The sequence below is a fragment of the Nylanderia fulva genome, unplaced genomic scaffold (assembly GCF_048542155.1).
Source record: "Nylanderia fulva isolate GAGA-0341 unplaced genomic scaffold, ASM4854215v1 Scaffold26, whole genome shotgun sequence".
Taxonomy (NCBI): domain Eukaryota; kingdom Metazoa; phylum Arthropoda; class Insecta; order Hymenoptera; family Formicidae; genus Nylanderia; species Nylanderia fulva.
Genome location: NW_028190325.1, coordinates 1,640,764 through 1,665,241, shown reverse-complemented (window position 1 = coordinate 1,665,241; position 24,478 = coordinate 1,640,764). Strand labels below are relative to the sequence as shown.

General features: G+C 37.6%; 1 protein-coding gene across 9 annotated transcripts in view; it reads right to left on the bottom strand.

Moving 5' to 3' along the window:
* sei (potassium voltage-gated channel seizure) overlaps positions 1-24,478 on the bottom strand; it is a 107,451-nt gene that overhangs the window by 46,303 nt on the left and 36,670 nt on the right. For 7 of the 9 annotated variants that reach the window (XM_085483654.1, XM_029313174.2, XM_029313175.2 and 4 more), the window contains exons 3-9: positions 23,734-23,892; positions 19,574-19,724; positions 7,240-7,438; positions 5,725-5,893; positions 3,609-3,677; positions 1,476-1,597; positions 1,183-1,263 (exon numbers count right to left, since the gene is read on the bottom strand). In XM_085483654.1, the coding sequence (XP_085339780.1) occupies positions 1,183-1,263; positions 1,476-1,597; positions 3,609-3,677; positions 5,725-5,893; positions 7,240-7,438; positions 19,574-19,724; positions 23,734-23,892 (950 nt within the window). The remainder of the gene's footprint in view (positions 1-1,182; positions 1,264-1,475; positions 1,598-3,608; positions 3,678-5,724; positions 5,894-7,239; positions 7,439-19,573; positions 19,725-23,733; positions 23,893-24,478) is intronic. The other 2 variants (XM_029313184.2, XM_029313178.2) reach the window with 2 other exon arrangements.

The window sequence follows — 24,478 nt, the reverse complement described above, 5'->3', positions numbered from 1 at the left end:
TGACCGCGTAGGTATTCGCTGTAAAATCAACGTCATTTTATGAGAGATCGCACGCTGCGGGAGATTTCCGCCTACGAGACTGCGGCACAGTCGGATTGGCGCCAGTCAGGGCCGTATTAATGTAAGGCAGTGTGTTAAATGTACATACATCCGTATGCAAACAATCTCCTCCCCTGACCTGACACCGTCACACTTTGCTCTTCTATTAGATGTTTGAAAGCTCGCACGTTCCATTGCATTTCTCATGCATTGTCGACAACCAGGTATTCAATTTAAAATAAGGAAAAATATTTTAATAAAAAATATTTTTTTAATTAAATTTTCTTTGTCTCATATGTCCTTGATGTTAAGAAAATACGAATTTATTTAATTGATATACAAGAATGAATAAAAAGAGGTTTATTCAATAAAAAAATAAAATAAAGGAATTCTTGATACTCAGTATATTGTTTAACAGCAAATTATTACAAGTATAATTATTTAATTATTACAATCTTACTATATATTAAATCTTATTATATTTTCACGATTGTCGTATAATTGTTTTTGTTGGATTGGCAAAATTAGAGTATCGCAAATAATGCGAAAATCGAAATTCAATTCCTTATTTAACACTAATTAAATAATTTGTTTCTTACGCAAGGAAACATAAATTGTTCCGGAAGAGTACAAAAACATCACCACAAATTCGTTAATTTTGAAAGTGTATTTTGTGACGAAAACACGTTTCAGTTGTTCGGCATCAGCAAATGAAATTTTACTCCTCTCGACGAACCCTATCTTTAATTTACGAAATCAAAGTGTTTCAAATAAATGAAGAAACTTTTTGTTCTGACCCATCAAAGAAGGATTAATATCTTCATTTCCGGAAAACACTTTTACACAAATTCAAGTAGTATCAAACAAATACCTTGCCGTGATGCTTTTCATTTTTTGTCGTCCCTTGAAGTATAGATGAAATCACGAGAGAGACGATTGTAAACTTTCGATATAATCAATTTCTATAAATCTATTTTGTTATGCGTATATATAATAAGATATTTATAATAAAAGACAAATTCTCGATTAATTTTATACCTTTCAATATTGCAGTTTTTCGAAATGATCTATTTCTTCCCTTACAATTTGCAAATTCTTTTAATATTGCTTTTCTAATTAATAACATAAGAACAATTCACTCACCTGAGCGACTTTTTCTCCCATGTTCGGTGTGTGCATCGCTCCTTGAAAATACTTTGCAGATCCATTGTCTTGTAAGGAAAACTGTAATGTTACAAAGCACATATATTTTATTAGTAAAACGGTAATAAAATATTACTTATAAAAATTATACAATTCTTTATTATATGATAATTAAATTGACTTATATTACGTCCGATGATTAAAAAATAATTTAAGCCAAAAGGCGTCAAATATACGTAGATATTTTTTACTTGGACATATATATTTTTGCACGTAACAACTAAAAAACTTACTTTGTGTTTGATGGAATCTGGTCCCATCTGACTCAGAGATGGCGATTTTCGGTCTTTGGACGTTCGCCATTTCTGCAGATCACTTTCAGACGCGACGCCAGGAAATATTTTCGAATGTTTCGCTGCGACAAAAAGTAAACGTTACATTTGTCAGTTTTTTCCTTTGAGATTACTAGCGTAGCGATGTGAGATCATCGTTATAAGTTATTGTTAATTCAAAATCTATAAGTGTGAAATACAGGCTCGATCGAATCAAATCTATTTCCACCGAGTCTTTGAGAATGGCGACAGCAACTCTAATGAACTAAGTTACAAGACCAATCGTATTTACATACATCGCTATAATCGACAGCATCTCGACATATTTATAATGATTACGAAAGAAGCCGTAACTCTGTAATAATCTAGTATGAATACAGGCACGTGTGTACAGTAATACGTGTCTCAAACAATATAATTATGTTTCAGTCGAGTTTTACGACACCATATTTACGGCACACATTCTAATCTAATGTAAATATAACGGTGCATCGAAGCGATCATACGCAAAATATCAAAACAAATTTTGCATCATCTCTGCTCTTTCTGTGATAACGTTTTTAATTTAATTTAATTTAATGTTACGTAAAAATGAAATAAAAATATGTGATAGAAAAAATACATATAAAATATATATATAATAAAAATAAATGTTTAAAAAGTCATTATTTCCTTTATAAAATATGCGCGCAAACAATAATATTAATCAAAGATAATCGCATTGATAATCGCTTCGATGTTTACCCGAGAAATAAAAAAATAACCGAGCCTATATCTCGATCTAGAAGCAAGAGTGTGTTAGTAAAACGAGTTAGTTAATCCGCACTAGAAGCTGCATACCTGTGAAAGAGATTTATTGTTGTTTGTAAAAAAAATCGCGCCAAACAATCGTATATCGAGTGACGATGCGTTTTAATTAGATGTTACGTTGAATACTATATGTAATATTGTATATGTATACAATAAAAATGGGGATCGTCTTGCTGAGATGATTTATACAATGATATATATAGTTACATAATGATATATGGTCGTTATTATTGATCGCGTACTTTCATGATTACGCGTGGTTTACGTGGTTCCACGATACAATCAGTACGTATAATGGTTCGTAATGATGCTCCGGGCGTGTACCCGGATGCACCGTGATATATTTGCATATGTGTTGAAGTAAAAGAAGCCGTGAAAGGCCAGCCATTCTGGTCCCGCTGTAAAGAGAAGCAATGTAAACTAAGAATTTTTAATTCTCGTAAAACTCTCGGTCAGCCAAAATGTGCTCAAAAGAAGTTCTCTATTTCCGCCGAGTCGCGTAATCGAAAAATTCGTCTCAGAGAACGAAAATCAAGATAAGAATAAATCAATGACGCGATTGGAACAAAAATATTTATAAGATACAAAACAAATGCAATACAAACAAACGCGTCGTACCTTTGTTTAAATAATTTAAAAATATTATATTTTAGAAAAGTGTTTACTGTCTTCACACGTGGAAAAACATGCCAAAATTGTTATATAACATTATGTTTGAAAGAAAAATGATCTATCTTCTTGAAATAGAAGGAGAAAACAATGCATTTGAGCATTCTGAGCTGGAAAATTGTTTCCCCGATTTAGCTTAATGATATTTAAATTAGACTTGTAAATTGGCTCGCTTCCGACAGAGTACAATTGAAGACATCTGGACGAACATTTGTGAATTCTCAGGTTTGCAAGTACAAAGTGGCTGATCGAGCGAGGCTACAGTGCTCGTTTGATAATAGTCAAAGGTATAAAATGACAGCACTCTTTTACGTGGAGTTCATTGCTAGCATATTGTAAATCAACGTATTATAAGTAATGTAAATAGTAAGTAAGTAGTAATAGTACATAAGTAGAGAATAACACAGTAGTAAAGTGGGGTGTAAGTAGTAGAAACAGGCCTATGAAAGCTCAATCGGACGAAAGTAGTACGAAGTATCTCTCGAAAGCTTATGATAACAAGAAAGCTGCAAGCGCTTGGTAAGTTATAAAAGGGGTGCAAGCTCGCGCGCCGGTTGGCACTCGGTCGGTTAAAGGAAACCAAGAGAGCAGAGTGGTTGCTCCCTCCTATTTTACCTTCGGCTAGATTATCGACTGTGGCTGGTCGTCGCTCGAGGGTGACATGTTCGCTCCCTCGACCCGCTACTAAAATAGTTTACTGAGGTTTGATTTTGAATTGAAAATTCGTGACGGGGCTCGCCATTAAGCTGACAAGGCGAATACATAATGCATAAGATGAGACGGAAAAGAGATGGGGTGGGTTCGAGAAGGTATTATCGTAATTCTTTGCTGCGAGGAAGAGGAGTATAATGTCTGAATATTGTATCGTGACACAGAGACATTACGAGAGAGATCCTCGTTTCGTTAGTTATTTAATAAAACACTCCTGCCTCTAACTTAAAATTATCTTCATGATGAGATATTCTAGGAAGGTAGTTTAACGTTCATTGAAACTTTTCCCGATACCGTGCGAAAGTACGATGTAAGACAGTTTCGTCAGTTCGATACAATGTTACACTTGATTAAGTTCCTTGTGCAGAAAAAAAGTATAAATTATCTCGCACCGGTGCGTAAAGATAATGTAAGGAGTGTTGTTTTTCTATATGTTAAAAACATTGTGCGCGACATAATGTCGTTTATTTTAGGATATTCTTTTTACGGAGTATCTTTCTACGCGACGACTAAAAATAAGCGCAAAATCTCCGATGCAAGATCTGGCAAATCTCTCTCCTTTGTTATCTCCTCTGTGTCTCAAAATAATGTTTTCTTCGTACTTTTCTTTATACCCCTCTTTGCACAAGCGAAGAATTATCGTCTATTAACGGTTGACGTTAAGAATGGTGACATTTAGTTGGACGCACTTAAACAGAAATCTTGAGCCAAATGCGTTGTTTCTGTGTTCCAGATAAATTTTTTGCTCTCTCGACGGAAGCAATACTAAATCACGTAGCAATTACATGGATGTTTATCGCATTCCAAATGTTGACTGGTACAACTACCAGGACTGTTACACGATCGCAATCACCAAAGAGCGTCTCTCGAATTCACCGAACGTCTGTCTAGTTGCAGATTTTATTTTACGATTTAGAGAGGTGGATTTTCCTAACGTAACCGAGAGAAAAAAGTTTATCGAGAAAATGTAACGCGGCTCCTTATTTAATTGTATTTCTGCGCTCTGATAGATTACACATTAATGCAAAATAAATATTGATGCAGCATTATTAGATATAAAAATGGATCATCGCAATCAGTTACAGTAGATACACACACACACACACGCGCGTATATACGTATGTAAGAAGGGACATAATTATAATTCTCCATTAAGTGTAAGTCGCTTTCTATATTCGACGAGGAATTTCTCTTTTAATATATATATATATTTTCCCCTTTTTCTGTCGCAAATGGACGATATAAAGGTGGACGATATAAGCTTATCAGTCTCTATCTGCAAATATGCAAGAGCTCACGTATATATTCCACGTGCTACATCGCGAATAGCGCAACGTTATAGAGAGTTTTGCTTACAATGCGCGGTACGGAAGGCCAGATGGTCAACTATCTGTCAATATCCGCGGCATGAAACGTCGCATGCAACGATATTATTATCCGCGGTTCCATTAATTGTTATTTAACTGCGAAACATATGTATACATATGCGGCTACATGCGCCGATCGTAATTACAAACCAACGCAAAATTAAGCGATTTATTGTGTCTCTGTCAAAGTTTTCGCAAAGCGAATCATAGGCGACAAAATTATAAAGTAAATATTATTTGTTGAATTTGTCAAGAAAAGTTGTATTATTTTACTTGAATTTATTCAAGTCAATTATATAATAAACATAAAATATTTGTTAAGAGTGATTTCGATATTCCTTCAACTTGTTATTAAAACTTTCCTGTTAATTATTTTACAAAACGCTCGACAAAATCAAGAGGGAAAGATTTTTATTAGTCATGACTTGTTTACCATTCTCGCTATTTTTAGGAAAACAAACTGCATTCTGCCGGTCATTTTGATGGAATTGCAATGCAGCTAAAGAAACGTACATATAGTACATCGTCAGAATAATATAAAATAAAATATCGCTTCACAAAAAGCACTAATGTCAGATCGGACAATTCGGTCGGGATACGATGAATACAGTATAAAAACGATATAAAAAGTGAGAGATTCATTGTATACTTACAGACGCTGCAGGTGAGACTGCGACAAGGCACCCTCGCCGTTTCCGGTTTCACGGCTCTCTTCGAGATCGCATCCAAACTCGCTGCGTGAGAAACACTCCGCGAGGGACCTTCCGCGGCTCCACCCGACGACGAATTCGCACCCTCCCAAATTCCCGACTTTTGCGAGACCTGAAAGCACAACACAATTGTACTCGATCACAATTAATTCAATTTCTTGATATTTCTGGTGATCCATCTATTAAAGTGAATCTCGTGGTTATTCAAATATACGCGAAGACGGATTAAAATATTGCTTGTTAATTTGTAATGACAGCATCGTATTTTTGACATCTCAGAGGTACTCAATTTCATTCTTGATTGCGTCGTAATTTTATTATGTATTATATATTTTTATCACATATTTTATTATATACTTATTATATATTTTTATTATCGCGTTGAAAAGACTTCAAAAAAAAAAAAAAGATCGAAACGTTTGCGCATCTTTGTTTGTGCTTTCCATTAATTTATAATAAATTTATCTACGCCTAATTATCGCGCTAGTTCTCATTACCACTTCGCTATTGTTTTTATTAATTATAATTAACGAGTTTTTTAAGGAGTCTATTAAAAGATATTGATTATTAAAGTTATTAAAATTAATCAAACATAAAATTATGCTTTTTTCCCGATTTCTTTCTCACCGACGTATCAGCTGATTTACAAAAAAAAAAAAAAAAAAAAGAATTTTTCCGCAGTCTTACATACATCGGCAGTGCGGCAGCCAGTGTCCTTAAAATTCGAGGAATCTCGGGTCACCGTATCGGGCACGTACGACTGGATCCTATTAGTTCGGTTCGATAGCACGGTCGGCGTCCATTACACGTCCGGCCGACGGGGATATTCGTGAAATTGAAACGAACGAAAGAGGTGAATAGGTAGGTGGGTGCGAGGGAGTTTTGCTTCCCGTCGATGTACGAAAGCCTAACATGTGTTTGGATTGTATAGCAGCTGTTCATGCATGCGCCATTAACCCGCGTATGGGCGTGCGATAACCTTTGCCCGTTCAGCAGCTACCTACGTGTCGGTCGCGGGCTGAAACTTCCTTGGTCTCGAAATTTCGGAGGCTATCGCCGCCACGTGCATGCTAAACGCGCGTTTCAATTGTATACGTATTCGGAAAACGGAATTAAAATTCGGCGAACGAGAATTCACTTTTTTCCTTCCCGGTAAAGAAAAAAAAGATCGTTCGTTATTTTCAACGTTCTAAGTGAAATCAATTAAGGTACGAATTCCATAATCATTAGCGTATAATAATTCCACGTCCACGAGCTGGGAGATTTATGATTATTTTATTCTCCAAGTGTGAAAATGAACCGCGCATCATAATTGCAATTTCGCTCACGCACGTATGTATTACTAATGACGCGACTAATTAACCGGCCGTTAATTGATCGCGATGTTGCTAGATCCACGGACGATCGCGTGCTAGCAAATTGCTCTCATCGCTGGCACATGCACTCTTTTCTACTTACGTCGCTCACTCCCTCGGGACTGGCGATGGGAGCGGTAGTGCCGGGCTGCGGTATGACACCCGGGATAATCGCCGACGTTGTTGCGCCACCATTGTTGTTGCTCCCCGTCAAAGGCGGGGGTGGCAGACCCGGTGGTGGCGTGCCGGTTCTCCCAGGACCCCAAGATTCCATCATTGTGGGCGAGCCACATGTTAACGGGCTGAAACGAATTCAAATAATATCAGTCGGAACTCGAGTTTGACTTGCATGTACAATTCAATTCATTCATATTCGCCGTATAATTATTTTGGGTACGTGAATTATTATGTGAAAATCTAGTTTAAAACATTAAAAAAGATTGTATCTCCAAGATTTCAAAATTTGTTCAAGACTCATCTCTCTTTTTCGCATGACAATTTTATCATAATCACGAAGACTTTTCTCGTCCGTTCTTTTTATTAAAAATACACCTTTCACGAATCTTGATAGCTGGCAGCGGAAGGCCTCCCCTTCAACTTCATGAAAGATTCAAGCAGTGGAAAGAGATTGTACGGATAAACATGTTAAGTTGTTACGAGAGAATCCGCGATACAATATTTCCGGGACGCGAATACCCCGAAGCGTTGAAAAACGAAGCGGTCGTCTTCCATTAGCCCGGCCAGGAAATTGTAGCGCGCGCTGGTGGGCAACCCGTTATCCCCGTTACCGGGAAATGACGTTAATCCGGAAGGTGGCTCGCGCGCGGATAACTCAGCAAGCCTGCAAATGGCCGCGTGGCGACCGACGAGAAATTGTATAAATCCTAAGGTTATGGGGGTGGTCGATACCGCGCGATACGGAACGGAGGTCAGACCACCGCGAGTGAAGTGTGTCAGTGTTAGGTCAGACTTGCCAATCGATAAACAACCTCAACCAGCGCGGCACGACATGCGGCCGACGCATGTTCGTGCGTGCATGCGTGCGTTCGGTGCGTAGCAGCGAATATATACGTGGACGATATATATATATATATACAATAATTGCAATTATATCGTCGTTGTATTATTAAACCATTTCCTTCTTCTCGCGCTATCCTCCTGTGTCCGTTCAGCAGACACGAATGCGCATTCGATAGACTGTATCTTTTTTCGATTGCTCTCAATTCGCAGGCAGTACATTTGTAACGCGATTAAGTTCGGTCAGGGGGAATTATTCAGTGAGATATGCACTTAGGTATGTGTTGGTTGCGTATGTACGTTGTGTATAAACTAACATACAAACAGCCAATTATAGACACCGTGTTCGAGTGCATTGCATAATACAATGATCTTCCGTGCGGCACCCGCGGGAGCCATTTGTGCGCCGCCGCAACTATCCAATTGGCCGCTTCATTAAATTAACTGTTTCTCTTCTCTCTCCTCTATATTTCTCTCTTTCTCTCTCTCTCTCTCTCTCTCTCTCTTTCTCTTTCTAGTAATGCGCAGATAATGTTAAATACACAAATATAAATTTAAGAAAAAATATTATAGCTCTACGCTCTGCTAAATTCTCGAATTAGTTGAAATTACAATGGAATTGAGAGAATGCCTCTGTGGCAATAGATCAAATTAAAATCGCCTCGCACACCTGCGTACAGCTAAGTCACGTTTGCGTAAAATTTGTATTAGGAAATCGAACAGGATAATTAAACATAGAATTTGTATAGAATTGTGCCGCGTTCTCTGAATTATATAGTTTCACTCGACAAATCTATTTTATTTCGGTTGCCTCGAGTTTGCCACCTCTAGTTTTATGAGATACACCACGCGGCTTAATTACCATCATTCGGATTCAATTAATTAATTCCTGGCGCCTAATGTGCCAGACGGTTTAACACAAAATTTGGCGCTCGATAAAATCATTTTCTCGTTAATTAAACGTAAAAACTTGCGAGGGTAACGAATGCGCGGAAGGGTTGAACGACGAGGGTAAAGCGTTTAATTGGCCGGAAAGTTTACACGCACGGTCGTCAACAGCAACGATTGTAGATGCAAGAATTTCATGGAGAGCCGCCGTGCAATCCTCTCTGCCACTCTTTCAGGACTTTTGGCGCAAATATAGAAATGGATGAAGATCTGCGTTTGAAAGGTGTTCGATAGACAATATCGAATTGTCGAATCGGCGACGTCAAGTAAACCAGAAAGCGACTCGAATCGTCGATACACAAAGAGAAACGATCCTTCTTTGTCCCGATGCTCTTCGCGAGTTCTCGTTTCGCGAAATGGTCTTTGCTTATGCCTTGACTCGCGGATTTGTATGCATGAGCAAAGTTGCGAACGGGTCAAGTTCATCATTCGGGCAAATGAAGATGCGATATTTATCATATACGACGATACAGATCCACGTATCTTTGATCTGATTATGATTCGCGGGAAAGTTGGCCGAGACGTTCTCCAGATAGAATTTCTTCATTCAGAGAGTTAAGCTAAGCAATGCTGAATTAATGAAAACTATCGGAAAGAAAAACGTGACTTTTTACTCTGACAAATTTCGCCCGTATCACGTAGAAAATTTTATAGGGAACCTGACGGCGCGAATAAATTCAATCCTCTGAACGACCGGCTCTCGAAGATGAAACTATTAGCAACGAACGGAGTTATCGGCGTCGAAAACAGTTAGAAGCCGTCACTAAGATCGATGGATTCTGCACCGATATTTATCGCGGTTATTTCGCGTTCCGCGTGTCGCAAGGGGCTGAATTTTATCGCCGGATGCGATCAGCCGAGTTGCGCGCGCGGTAGATTTATCGACATTTACAGCGTCGAAGTAACCCTGACATCGATTCTCTCAACGACCGTGTTGACAGAATGATTTTGTAATACAAATAGAATTAGATGCACGTAATGGTGCGCTGTTTTTTTCCTGGATAAAAAAACAGTAAACTATATTGAAACATTTTTCGGACGCCGATTTTTCATTTTAGAAACATAGAGAAATAAATTCCGTATATATGTATACACGCAGAAGGTATATTTCATTTTTCAATGTACGTTTCTCTTACTTTCTTCCATTATTGAAAACTTATTTTCGAAAGACTTTTCTTTTCGAGAGCACGAGTGAATAAATGCAATCCAATTCAAATTAATCAAAGACCGTATCACTTTTTTTCAGAATTCGATACGTCCGACGGGCGGCGTATGAAAAAGCCATTAGTGCAATTTTCTCAATCAGAAAAATATCAGACTGCATTTATTCGTTCGCATGTCAATAATTTCCGCGCGGCATGTCGTTAGCGTCGTGGTGACATTTCCAACGGAAATGGCGCGTCTGCAGTGTGACGATAATTTGTTTTCGGACGAAATAAACGCGCAATTATACGAAAGCTCGATACTTTCCCTCATATATATCCTCTCGTTCTAAAATCGAGTCTTTATTATTTCAAATGACCATTTCGCTTGACCTCTTGCGAAAATGCAAATTAATATAATGTTGTTATATTTTAAGTCTGTATATATATATAATGTATCTTCTTCTGACAGAATTATACTTTCAAGGAGATTGTTTGCGCTTGAAAGTGACTTCTTCCATCGCGCAAGTTTGTACGCATTTCGATATGAAAAAGGAATGAGTTATTGCCGTCAAGAAAATGATGAATGCTAACTTCCTCTGTTAATGCGATTAGCAAAACTTTCTTGCGACGCAGCGCTTTCACCATGATTTGATCAATTTTCTGATTTGATTAATTGTATAATATTCTGATTATAAATGTGTGTGGATAAAAAATGTCCGCTATGATTCTATATATTAAGTTTCTCCACGCCCTCTTTCAGTCGTGCACGTTATCGTTGGGTGTGTACGAGAAATTAGAGCGGAAAATAGCGTTCTCGCATGTTTAAATCAGTTTTACAATATACTCGCGATTACGATTTCAAAGCATTATCCCTAGACTTCGATAATTGCACATGTGTATCGTTGCTAATCAAATTACGCGATATTTACATTGCAAGAAAAAAAAGATTTTTTAAATTCCTCTTCGAAGCTTTAATCTGTAAAATTATAGTATCAGGTTACTTTATCAAGCTCGCGCCAGTTTTTCCACCAACAAAACTTTCGCCATGACTTTATTTTGCTATGATTAATTACAGCTATTTAGCTTTTTCTCATAATTGTCTCACGATATGCACAGCTGTGTTATAAATCGGTGTGACCTCAAAAACCGTTTTTACGATTCCTACGTTAATTAACTTCAAAGCGGGCGAGCTCCATCCTTGGAATCGACTGGAATGCGTGTTCTCACGCGAAGGTCTTCGAGAGCGTGTGTAAGGCTATATTTCGTCGCGAAATTAGTGTATTTTGCTCGGCCAAAAATGTGGTCGACGAACGCTAATTTGGAGACCCTCGCGCGGCGCAATTCCAATATCTTCAAATCTAAACTTGATATGTTAATTTCTCTTCTGCGAATCTAACTCCAACAATTCATCGTTTTTATATAAACGATAAAAAAGCAACCTGATATATATTAATAAAATATTTAATAAAATAATGGAGAAAAATAAAATGACAAGAGAGAAAGAAAAAAGATTTTCCTATCGAAAAGTAATTTCCATTACGATGTAAAAATGACACTCACACGGAATTACAATCTGACAAGTTAAATATTGTATTAAAATACTTATGCTCTTTTGTCTGAACATTTTCTGTCTGTCTCTGTCTTCCTTTTTTATTCTTTCTTTTTCTCTCTGATTCAACTTTGACGCGATGACAAACAAACACGTATTTGCATCGAATAATGATCGAATCTTAATTAAAAACTCCAATCTTGATTTATTTCAACAACGATAAGATATATGTATTATATTAATAATCTATCTCGAAAAAAATACGTTTAGCAAATGTTAAATCAGTATTCAATTAATTTGAAAATAAAGATCAGCTGCAATCAAATAATTAAAAATCTCAATATAATATAATATTAAAATAAGTTAGAATATAACTTAGATTACGGTTTCTTGCAATAAGAAATGTAGATGTACATATGATGGCAGGATTTGCGTTTAACTGACAGATGTGTTAAACTAATATACAAGTGACAAATTATCGCCATTCTTAGCGATGATTCCTCGACTCGCTGATTCATTTTTTCACATTGTTTCATTTTTACATGACGTTTCGACGTTACTTTTACATAACGATCCTTTCGATCGAAGGATCCCTATTGTCATTCAGCATTCGTGTTTGAACCTTCGCGTATAGCTTGGCATGCCAACCATAGTTTATCCTGAAATACGCTACGTCGCCTTGAAATTCAATGTTCGGAGAGTTATATTACCCTTCCGGTCTTCGCACGTATCCGCTACATCGTAACAGCGAGACGTATACCTAACAGACACATTTTTATAGCCAATGTAACGTAATTACAAGCCTGCTTCGACGAAATAACTTTCTTGAAGTTCTATAAGAGAATCGTATCAATAGGTAATGGTTGAAAAATTGTATTCACCGCTGTACAAAAATTAAAATATAAAATTGTTCAAAAGCTTGCTTGTAATAAAAGTTGCAATAGAAACGGCGATGAGATTATTATACAACAAGTCACCTTGAAGCTGACCTTGCGACCCCGGAAATGACAAGTCTAGAGCTAAACTGGACATTGCTTAATGACGACCGTATGGTCGAGCTTAACGGTGACCGTAAATCACTCGCCGATCATGCACGACGCCTGAGTAAAACAAACGGTAGCGTAACCTCATAATCATCACGGAAGATGGCAAAGCCGATATATTTATCAACGTCATCCGTGGGACTTGAGTTCTCTCATAAACTACAACAGGATATAATTCTGACTCATTCGGTGTATATATCCGGATGGTATATCCCTCGGTTTTTCTCGGACTCGTGAGAGAGAGAGAATAGCCGCTAATTTCTCGCCCGTCCAAACTAGAAAACCATGGAATAAATCTTAGCGCGGGTCGATAGAGTTGGAACTATCCTAAATCCCTTCTAGCTACCACGAACTTTCAGGGAGAGAATGCCCGGCTGGGCGATGCTCTGCGGGCAGGAGGATTATAAGACGATTTGTTGCCGGATGGGTGGAGCCTGAAATTAGCTTACACCGACAAAGTTGGCGTTATCAAAACTGCTTTGTGCTCCGCGCGCTGGAAAATTGTCGTCGCAAGTGGCGTGTCATCGCACTTCGGAAAACAAATGACAAATTTAAATATCACACGTTATATAAAATTTTTTTACAAAATTTTCATACGTCGGTCTAGAAATCACGAAATAAAATATTCGCGACTTTTTTTATTGAACGCAATGAGAACTAATTTCTTTAATTTAGATTAAGTTTTTCATTAATTTTTCTCGAAAGTCTATAGTCAAATACGAACTGTAAATACATCAGAGTCGAATTGGTTTATAGCAATTTCGTGTGCAAATTACGTAATTACTCCTGTTTAGTGTCTCCTCGTTATTTCGCGGCGTCGCGTGTTAACGAGGTTTACCCTCAAAACGCGTGCATCGACCTAGCTTCTGGTCTCATATCATCCACCTCAACTAGATGCAGCGAATTTCTCCACGTCTATACTCCACGTGCCTTAACGTGGTTCTTGAGTCACTTCATGGTCACGAACGGTCTTTTGCGCGAGATACAATCTTATACGATGCAAACAAACGCATTCATTCATTCGGCCACGTGTTCTCTCCATTCATTAAGCCTTCGACAAGTCTAAAACTATCGTCAATTATTTTAATTAGACCTTTCCCGATTCAGCCTTGTAAGAACATGACATTTCTATCTTGCATAAAAATCTTGCATGTAATATATACTTTGGAAAAATGTATTTGTAAAATTTAGTTGAATCGCGTGATTTCTGTATTTTACTGAAAAGTAAAATGGTCTAAATAACTTTCAATTAATGTCGCTATGTGAAGTTATGCAGCAATAATTGCACACGAATAGATAGGATCTTTAATAATGATGCACAAATATATGTTAACACATATATAATAGTGCTTGTTACTCTATGCTGACAACTCATTTTCAAGGTAAGTCGATTCTGCCCATGTTTTATCCTTGTCAGTAATCGAAGTTAATTTAACCTTAGCGTGATAAAAATCATCTATCGCGTCTATTATGGATGAAGAATACGAGGACTCGGAATACTTAGGGCTGCGCTCGCGGCGTAAAAATCATTTCCATTTTGTTCCGCATATAGCCTTGCAGCTGCGGCCGCGGAAATGGCTCCTCAAACTTCACGTCGCGATGTTGCGTGACTCGCCTTGAAACGCACAGTGAGACCCCGTGATGGGATATTCCTCTCAGTCACCGTTGCCGTCGCTTTAATGGAGCTTTCGGATTATTCAGCAATGAGATGCCATGCCGCCACGAGAAACAAAGTTTCATCGTCCGCGAGATTCGCGTCCTTGTCGCGGACTTTTTAGAGAGAGAGAGAGAGAGAGAGTCGTCCTTTTTACCGCGACTTTTACCGCACAGCAAGAGAACTGTTTGCTTCCCATTCTTCACGCCATTTCACCCTACCGCGGGATTTTGATGCAAATGTTGTTCGGCAAACCGTTTGAATATATAAAAGCACGAATTACGTCAAGTTCTCTTTGCGATTGCGAAAATTCTGTCTTATTAAATTATTCCTGCCATTTGATTTACATTATATTCGCAAAAGTCTACGTTTGCCTTGACGATGCTTAAAAACGATCGTAAAAATATATATATTTCGCCAGTTCTTCGGTTAATTTCATGCAACAGTAAGTTGATTCATGATTCATGAGATTAGAAACTAAGTCAAACTGAATGTGTTTTGAAATATTTACGATGTAGTAATTTGCAAGGCATTCGTTTCAATTTGCATTTAATGTTAGACGTTCTGTAACATCCATACATTTGTAAATAGATTGATCATGTATCAGAAACGCAATATAATAAACGTTGCGAAGTAAAAAATATGCGCGTACCACATTGTGCACCGATATTGGGCGCCGACATCGATGAAGAATCGTGCAATCTCCATTTTAGCTTCGCGAGCTTATTGTGCGATCGCGCGCGTTGCAAGCTCGACAAGCTCGCATTCTCCATTCGACATCTATCTTCGGTCACGCATTGTGTCCGCGCGACTCGATTAGGCTTTACTTGGCTTTTCGATTGTAACACATCGTCGCGTGCAACCCTCGTTTGCTCGGGTTCACCTTGAAGACGGAGTCGCCCTGTCTCTCTCTCTCTCTCTCTCTTTCTCTCTTTCTCTCCGTTAATTTCTGTCCGCCTCAAGGTCGTAGGCGCGATCGCATTATTCTCCGTCGTTTTTCGTGCTTCCCGGTCCTCGACGTGCTTTATGCACGTCTTGTTGCGTGTCGTGCACGAGCTTGCAACTCTGAAACGAACCGCTACCGTCTCCCTTGGTTTCTACTTCGGTTGTCTTCCGTCATATTATATGTAGACCTCCCCGTGACAATCGAAGGGGAAAAGTTTCAAGGCCGGGGAATATATAATCAAATCTAACATAAAAATGCAAAGTATACGAATTGCTGATTTACACACGTCGTAGCAAACTTTGGCAAGCAATTTTCCAAATTCGTCGAATAAAAAATTGACGTGTCTCGGAAAATTGTTTAAAAAATACATACGTCTCCCAAATTTCAATAATATGCATGCATATATTTAAAGCGAATCGCGATTCTATCACGCAGATACATATATTCCGGATCGTATTGAAGACATGTTTGTTACATCCTTCATTAAAATTCATGGAAACTACGGTGAGTATGAAGTAAATTCGATTTCTCCATGCGAATCGTGTTTTGGTTACCTATATTATTCATCAAAGGTATCAAGAGAGAAACTAAGTAAAGCTCCTTTACTGGTTCGTAAATCTACTTTCGGTTGTTTATTATGTTTCCTCGATAGTTATACTCCGGGAATTATATACGTTTGTCTCTGAGCATAGCGAGCTTGAGGCACAGCCCAGGTGTCTTTTATTGAAAAGTTTCTGGCGAAAACATATTTTTCTATCTCTTTACTCCGAGATCTTTTTATTGCAATATACAAAACTTTTAGCTGGAACTAAATCTTGCATAGACTGTGGAAAACTTTGCGGTTATCATCGGCAGACAAATAGAGGGTGAAATTAAATTCCTCGGGTAGTATCGAGCCAATACATATCATGAGATTATGATATATTTTCCGTATCGCGTAATTAATGTCTGTCGATATCCAACGTCCCATATTTTTTTCACTTTTAATAGATAATGATAAATTATATTTTCAATTTGTGATGAGCGTGAATGGAAAGATTAATGTAAAATCGCTGTGATTCTGATACTTTTTCCTCTACGTTTTTATAAACTTAGTTCGTAATAATAAAACAATGTCAGAGAAAAAAAGAAAAAAAACGCCCAAGAAAAGCTTTTAATCGGATTGAAACTGTTGGGAAATATAGCAACGTGTATAAAATAAGTATAAAAGAATCGCCATGCATTAAAAGCGATACGAGAGAATATATAGCGCCGTTCGAATTCCCAAGATTCTCCATTCGCTCGGAATTGTACGGCGAAACCGAAATTGCTCCCGGTGAGAAATGATCGATCGATCCGGCGCTCCCAACGATGCGGAAATAAGCCCGCCGGAGGAGCGCAACGTCATGCTTCGAGAATAAAAAGGGGCCCACGAAGGGACGGATTTGTTCTCCGAGTCTCGTTTCTAACGAGCGTCTCGACGCTCGTAAATCGACTGGGACGATCGAAAGGAGATTTCTCGGGATCGTAACTCTGAATAACGAAATGTAATTCGTACGAAGCAGAATCGATTACCGATGACGACGACGAGGACGACGACGACGAGGACGAGGACGACGACGACGACGACGACGACGACGACGAGGATGATCGTTGTTTACGTATTCTTCCGTCGCGTCGCCGTTTCCGCAACATCCGGCTGTTTACTCGGGCGTGCTGCTTGCGATCGTACGGATTTCGGAACTGTCAGATACTGCACCGCGTGTTCGCCGGGTGAACTCGAATCGCGAAACACCAGCCGGTGCAACGCGATATCAATATCGATCATCCGCCGCGAGATGTTTGTCCGTACATATTGGATATGCGTGTGCCTCTTCTTCGAAACAAAACTTGCACGAGGTAAAATGACTTCAAATTGGAATATCCTCTGTTTGAATGCAGAAAATTTTAAATTTTATATACGATTTTTAGCAGTGCATGTTTATTACAAAATTGAGGTAAATCGAACGTTTGTAAATAAATATAAAGCCGTAGCACATTTTTAAATAATGTATTTTGTAATATTATTATCGTATTTTATATGCATGTATGTATTTACTATATATAATTCGGTACACAAATTTAATCTATCACGATTTATAAAATATATTTTTGATTGTCTGTCATTCGCAGAAACAAAAGATATATATCCAGATAAATTATTTGTTTGGCAACTTTTTTTTAGCACAGTTTGAACCAATACTTTCAGCACATATTTTCATAGAATAAATTCGCAAAAATTTCCCGGAATAATTATTTCACGGAATCTTGAATAAGGAAAATATCGGTTTACTGCGTTTACGTCGCTTTTGCGATATATTAACGCCAACATTAACCCTAAGTTGAATCCTAAGCACGAATAAATTAAACTTGTACCGTTGCAAAAGCATAATAAATAAGAAATTGGAAAACGTTTTCGCGGGAGTTTATAATATCTATGAATCACATGAAATATATACAGAGGAGAGGCTCGATACAACCGATCGACAGTTCGATAGTTGTTTGTCGATCTCTTTCGGCCAGTCTGACGTTCCTCCGTTGGACGTGATTGTTTATTCAACCGTGTTTTCTCCAAAGTCTAGCTATAATTACAAACCAATCCTGAAAATGTTACTCAGAATTTGAATAATACTCCCAAGATAATCTAACATGCGGTTTTACAACACTCGATTGACTTGCTCGCCGAACAAGCAAAATAAATCAAAGTTGTTCAAAGTTGTTCGTGCGTAAGAAAAGGAAGTTTACGAGAAGTCTGGGACATCTTGCGGACGGGATAATCTGGTAATCCAATTCGTTTAAGAGGACGCGAGAGCGTTGAAAATATAAAAGGACGAAAGACAGAGGAAAGTTGAAGAGAGATAGAGCTAGAGACTACGGCAAAACCGTGACTAAAGTTTTAAAGTAATTGGCACCACGAGAATGTAGGTTAGTCGATGTTAGCACTGTTAATGTCTCGCCAGCTACTTTGCGCAGTAATCGATCGGGTAACACGAGCTACCGAAAAGGCAATACGTCCGCCCGTTGATTGCCCGACTCATCGTCGCGATACCACTGATGTATCGCGATATCGTTAGCGAGGCGAGAGAGAGAGAGAGCTCTGCTTCGTTACTCTGATTGCCATGCAATGTTGCTTAATTAGATCCCCCATACTCTCCGAGGTACATCCTATAACACGAACTGATTACCTCCTGCACTCTGACTGCAGGGAATAATATTGCACGAGAAACTCGAAATGTAATCGCATATCTTAATTATTGTGTTTACGTATTACGGCAAATATGATTAAACTTTCAAATGTCTAACCTTTATTTCAAAGAAACATTCGCTATTTCATCTAAAAATTATTAGAAGAGACTAACTATTCCTAGATACATTTGTGTTTTCTTGTTACAAATGGTCTCCGTTAAAATTTGTGTGTTAAATATTTAACACAGTCATGTGTTCATTTAACATATTACTGTTCTGTTAATTGTAGTTAAATGTTAAATGATTAAAACAACTGAAAAATGTAAAAATAACACAATGTGCATCTATTTTTAATTTTACACAATAAATATGCTCTGCTTTATTAGTGACAAGATTTACCTGTTAAAATTTACAGAAAAAATATTGATTTTCTATTTTATAATATAAGTGGGGATGATAAAATCTAAAATTAACATATTTTTTGTTAATTTTTACATTAAAAGTATGTTAATTTTACACAAAATTGATTTTAAATTATTTGAAGTTTTGCATTGATTTTGTATTAAAATATTAACACAATATTTGTGTCTCTATTTAACATATCTATATTATGTTAAATTAACACAAAAATTTCTGTGGACTGTTTGGGACACGTGATATCTGTTAAATTTAACAGAAATTTTTTAACTGTAAAGAAATTAGTTAAATAATGAAATAAAAAAATTATAAATATTACGTAAATTAAATTACTATAAAACATTTTTTTAAATTTCTTTATAGAGTGTATAATGAAAGGAGGTTAAAAAGTTAGTTTTATTAGAATTTAACTAAATATTCTATTTTATAAAATTAAATAAACATTTTAAAATGAAAAAATTGTTTCAAAAATTCCGCAAAATTGTTGACGATGAATTTGACAAATGCAACTCACCAATTCTCAGAAGCGTCCTCGTCGAGGATGGTCCCGTCAGCAAGTCGATGAGGCAAATTAGTCGTCGTGCGCGGTCGATTCCGGACTCTCGGTGGACCAACGACACCAGTCCTCGACAAGCCAGCCCGGAAGGACGCCCTTGCCCTGTCGACTGCTCGAGTCAACGTCATTGAGTCTCATTAGTACTGTTAGTAGTAGGTGTGTGTTAGAGCGAAGTGGCAAGCAGCGCTTTGCATAAATTTATACCGTCGCAAGAAACGGCAATTACGCCTCCACGACGGCTGATATGCATCGCGACAGTTTTTATTATTATTTACATACGCGATGCTAATGCGTATTTATACAAAACGTGCAAAATAAGCATGTAGAATGACGTGCGAGATGTTAAGCATTGTAATGTTTTAACATGTCCGAACAACGTGCGTACGTGATTAAGTGCCAATTAGGCAATTCGATTAAGCTGGCGTCAAAGCTGCCAAACAATTTGCGATGACAAATGTAATGTTTATTATTTGATACTATTCTCTTTCTCTCTCCATTATATATAACACTGTTATAATTTTTTAATTATTTTTTAATGTACATCGCTGTTTTCATAATTACCCTTGTACATATTTTTAAAAAGTAATTAAAAAAATGTGTATGAGTTCTCTTATACATATACTTGTATACATATATTTTTTGAAATATTAACAATTTGTATAATTTTATATGTGCTACATATTTTAATATATGATATCTAAAGTTGACGAGATTTATTGCTTAATGTCTCTGTTCAAACTTAATGATTCGAAAAACACAGTTATCTCCATCGGAACTTAACGATTGATTTAACTTTATCGAATCTACATTATCACGTTCGGTCCGTCGAACTTTTTACATCTAGAGTATACTATAGAAATTCCATTTGCCACGCCGCTCCGCAAAATTACACTTGACAAAGCTAAGTCAGACAACGTTTTAATTCATCGTCCAGCGCTCGCGTTTCGCGACGTCTGGCATGCAGATGACAGAATGTGTAATCCCCGTTTCCGCTCCGTTGCTTGAGTTCGCGCCAACCGTGGCCGTTGAACTTTCCCTAAAATATTATGCCTGTCTTTGAACCTTCGTTTTACGAACGTCGCCAAAATTTCGTTGATCTGTCCGCTTGAAAAATGACGCGTTTAATTTCACGAAGAAACATTCGAAATAAGAGACATACGGATAATTTTTCACATATGTATATGTATATATATGCGTCGCAGATTTAAAATCCCTCAAATCTCATCCGAATATCGTCGTCGTATTAAAATTCATCGTTATTCATCGGAAAACGATATGTCCGACTCGCGTTAAGGCGGGTTGAAAAACGCGATTATCGACGAAAATTCGTGGTATTTGCTCGTTACGTTTAATCGGTATGCAAATGCATGCGCTTGAAACGCCGCCGTGACAAAGAAATTCCAATTAAAAAATATTCGCGCAAGCTGGAGAACGAAATTACCAGCCATAATATCGCTTATTGCCCTCCCTCTGGCATGTGGTTCAAGAAAGAGAATAAAGAAAGAGAAGCCGTGAAAAGAGAGTGCAATCATGTATGACGATCGACAACATTCTCGATTATGCATTGATATTGATTGTCGTTGAACGGAAAGAATCGTTCTCTCTTTGCGATTCCTTTATTAAAATAATGTGCCATTAGAATGCGGACTGATTGAATCGTTTCCGAGTTGTTTTCCTATGTGATATTGACCTGAATTAAATCGATATCACATTGACTCGGAAGAAAATTGATGAAAACAAATATGGAATCATAGACTGAAAAATGACGAGACGAAGTAAATAATTTAAAGTGAAGCTATTTTTAGAGATGGATAGTTGTGTACAGAAAGAAGGGTAAATACTTAAGTAATTTTATGTGAAAGATTAAATCCTATATACGCAGAGGCAACTGACAATTACAGCGTGTAGAATGATATGTTAATTATACTTGGTAATTATTTAACGATTATTAATTGCAATAATCGCGGCATGAGATGACCGATTTATTTAAAAGATGGATTACTCCATCAAATCCGTTATTGATTGCATTTTGATGAGACTAAGACTGAATGGACTATGCTCTTGGAAGAACAATTTCAAACTATGTACAATTATCGATCAAAGGATTATATCGGCTTTTCAAAATTTCTGCGCATTCAGTTATATTGGTATCTTGAGTGAGTTAAAGTACCACTGAACATTGAACATGTATATATTGTTAGTCGTATATATCTCATCCGCAATTCGTTAAATATATTTTTTAATGATTAATAGCTACTAATCATTTATGAAATATACTAAATAAAGAGTTTAAAAAATGTTTACCTTAAAATTATTTTACAAATTAGAAATTTACGTTTCTCTTCATTGATATACTAAATAAATCCTACACGTGTTAATTAAAAGAAAAAATACAGTAGTTCTTATTAAAAGAAAAATATAATAGTTTCTCTGAAATCGATTGAAAATAGAGAAAGAAGAAAGAGAGATGAATAACCACATCCATTGATTTTTCTGTGCGTGATGCCCTGTGAAAAAGGTATTTGCTCAAGCACGCTTTTGATGCTACGCGACTTTCCATTACGATCGATTTCTGTTACAAGTCTCTAACCATCAGCTGAGCTGCTTAGGGGGAGGATTATCAACCGCGAGGTAAGGTACCTGTCTATAGCTACCTATTCGAGGGCATAACATTTATTACCGGGTCAGGGTTAACCGTTAGGCGCGCCGCGCACGTCCAGCGCTCTGCAGCGTCATTCTAAAAATAGTTTCGCGAGCACTCCAGATATAAAACACGACCACGTGTCCCGTCCTCCCGTACGCATATATGCAAATACGCGTGTATACGTATGTTTTCTAAATTGGTTCGAGAAAAATAGCGAGAAGTTTATTGCGAAAACGTGCTACGTACTTGTGGATTGAATTCAGATAGTATATATATTTTATATAAAAGCCTCTTTTCAACCTATGAATCAAGCGTCCCTTTCAAACAACATACAAAACAGATTTCTGGAATTTTTTTAATAAAAAAATTACGATGTAAGATATTTTGTTAATTAACAGTAACTTAAAAAAATTAAATTTTTTCATGGATAAATTATGTCCTTATATAGCATATCATTGTAATTGTGATAAAATAACTACGGAAATGTCATGTGGAAGCTGATATTATGCAGAGGAGCAACTGCGGAAACGCAGAAGCTTTTACATATTTTATACTGCATCTGTGCAGCGACAACGCCAGAGAAAAGTCTAATTACAGAGACATGTCACATTCGCATATGAAAATATTGCATTAACACAGGTGGCAGTAATAGATAAAGGTATAATTCATGCATTCAAGGATGCTCAAATTTCAACGAAAGGATATATGTATATGCATATATATATATATATATATATATATATATATATATCCACACGTGCAAAGGGGAAAATGACAATGCAGCGATGTACATAATTGCGCATACGAAAGAACTCGCGTCCGAATTTTCGCAGGATTGTAACGTGGTTCATTATGCGGATACACCTGACCTGAATCTATGATCGTAATAATGATCGTCACAAGAGGAGTAGCCTACGTGTGCCACCACACTACGTTCCACTTGTAAGAACGGAGCGGCCACGAATGTCAGCGGCGACGATGTCTTATAACGGACGGTGCAGCGGGAAATAATGATAGCCGTGTTTAAAAGCCCCGCAGGAAGTTATATGTGTGGGAAGCACGAAATGTCTTGGCCAGGATATCGTGTGTAAATGTTAGGCCCAAGTTTATCATTTAATTTAACTGCGCAATAAGAGCAATCAAACTTGGCTGGCGCAACCTTGAAGTGCAATCGGTGAATGTCGCCGCACGTACGGCAATTCGACTGAAAACTTTTCGATCTCTCTTTTCTCACAAAAATTTTAAAATTTCGCTCGGACATTTCATATCTGCTTGTGTATTTTTTTTAAATTTTATTAGAGAGATCGTGGGCAGCGGAAGTTTCTCGTGAACATACGAAGGAGAGACCGGAGAGATGTTTTCGTTGTGGAGCCGCCGCGGGGAAAATTTGCGGTAAACTTTCGTGCGAAAATTCGGACACGTGCGCGCATCGGGACGAGTCGAAGTAGAACGAATATATAAAATTGGAACATACAGCGTGTCGCGAGCCTGTTGTTGGCCTGACTTGGCGGCGGGATCGCAGGCTGCGGCGGTGGTTGCGAGCTCAGGTCCTCGAAGTTTATGATTTGTAGGCAAATATCGTCCACCTCGCTCCTTATTAGCGCTATTACCTCGCTGCAGAGGAACTTGGTTCCTGAAACAGAAAATTAGCAAGTCAGATACCGAAGGAGATTCGCGTCTCTCTGACGCACGTCCGTCGAGCTTTCATCATAAATGTATGTATGAGCGGCGAATATATTCGAGAGCGATCGGCTGCGAGAAGTTTAATTTACTTGTAAAATAATCCTGCGAATACCGGGAATTATTTCAAGTTTTGACGAAATCATGAGCGTTTTCGCAGACTCGGAATCTTGTGAGAAAAACGATCGATATATATTCAAGATAAGTACATTTTATTTATAATAAATGAATTCCTAGCTCGTGCACATTTAAAAAATGACGAATGTCTGAATCGTTTTGGAGTATAAGTCTGTGTTTCGGAAAGTAGAAAGTGCTGAAGTGCTATCTATACGCTCAAGAACTCAAGTTCTCGACAGCACTTGAAAGCCATCGCGAACGTCGATGGCACTTCGATGCGTGTCAAGGACTGTCGCGGCGAGGAGCGGCCATAAAATTTGGAAATACCGAACCGGTGTTAGAATCAAGAATATAAATCATCGGAAAATTTATGCCGAGGCACGTACACAAAGCTTCGTGGTCCATTAGCGAATGTGCGACGC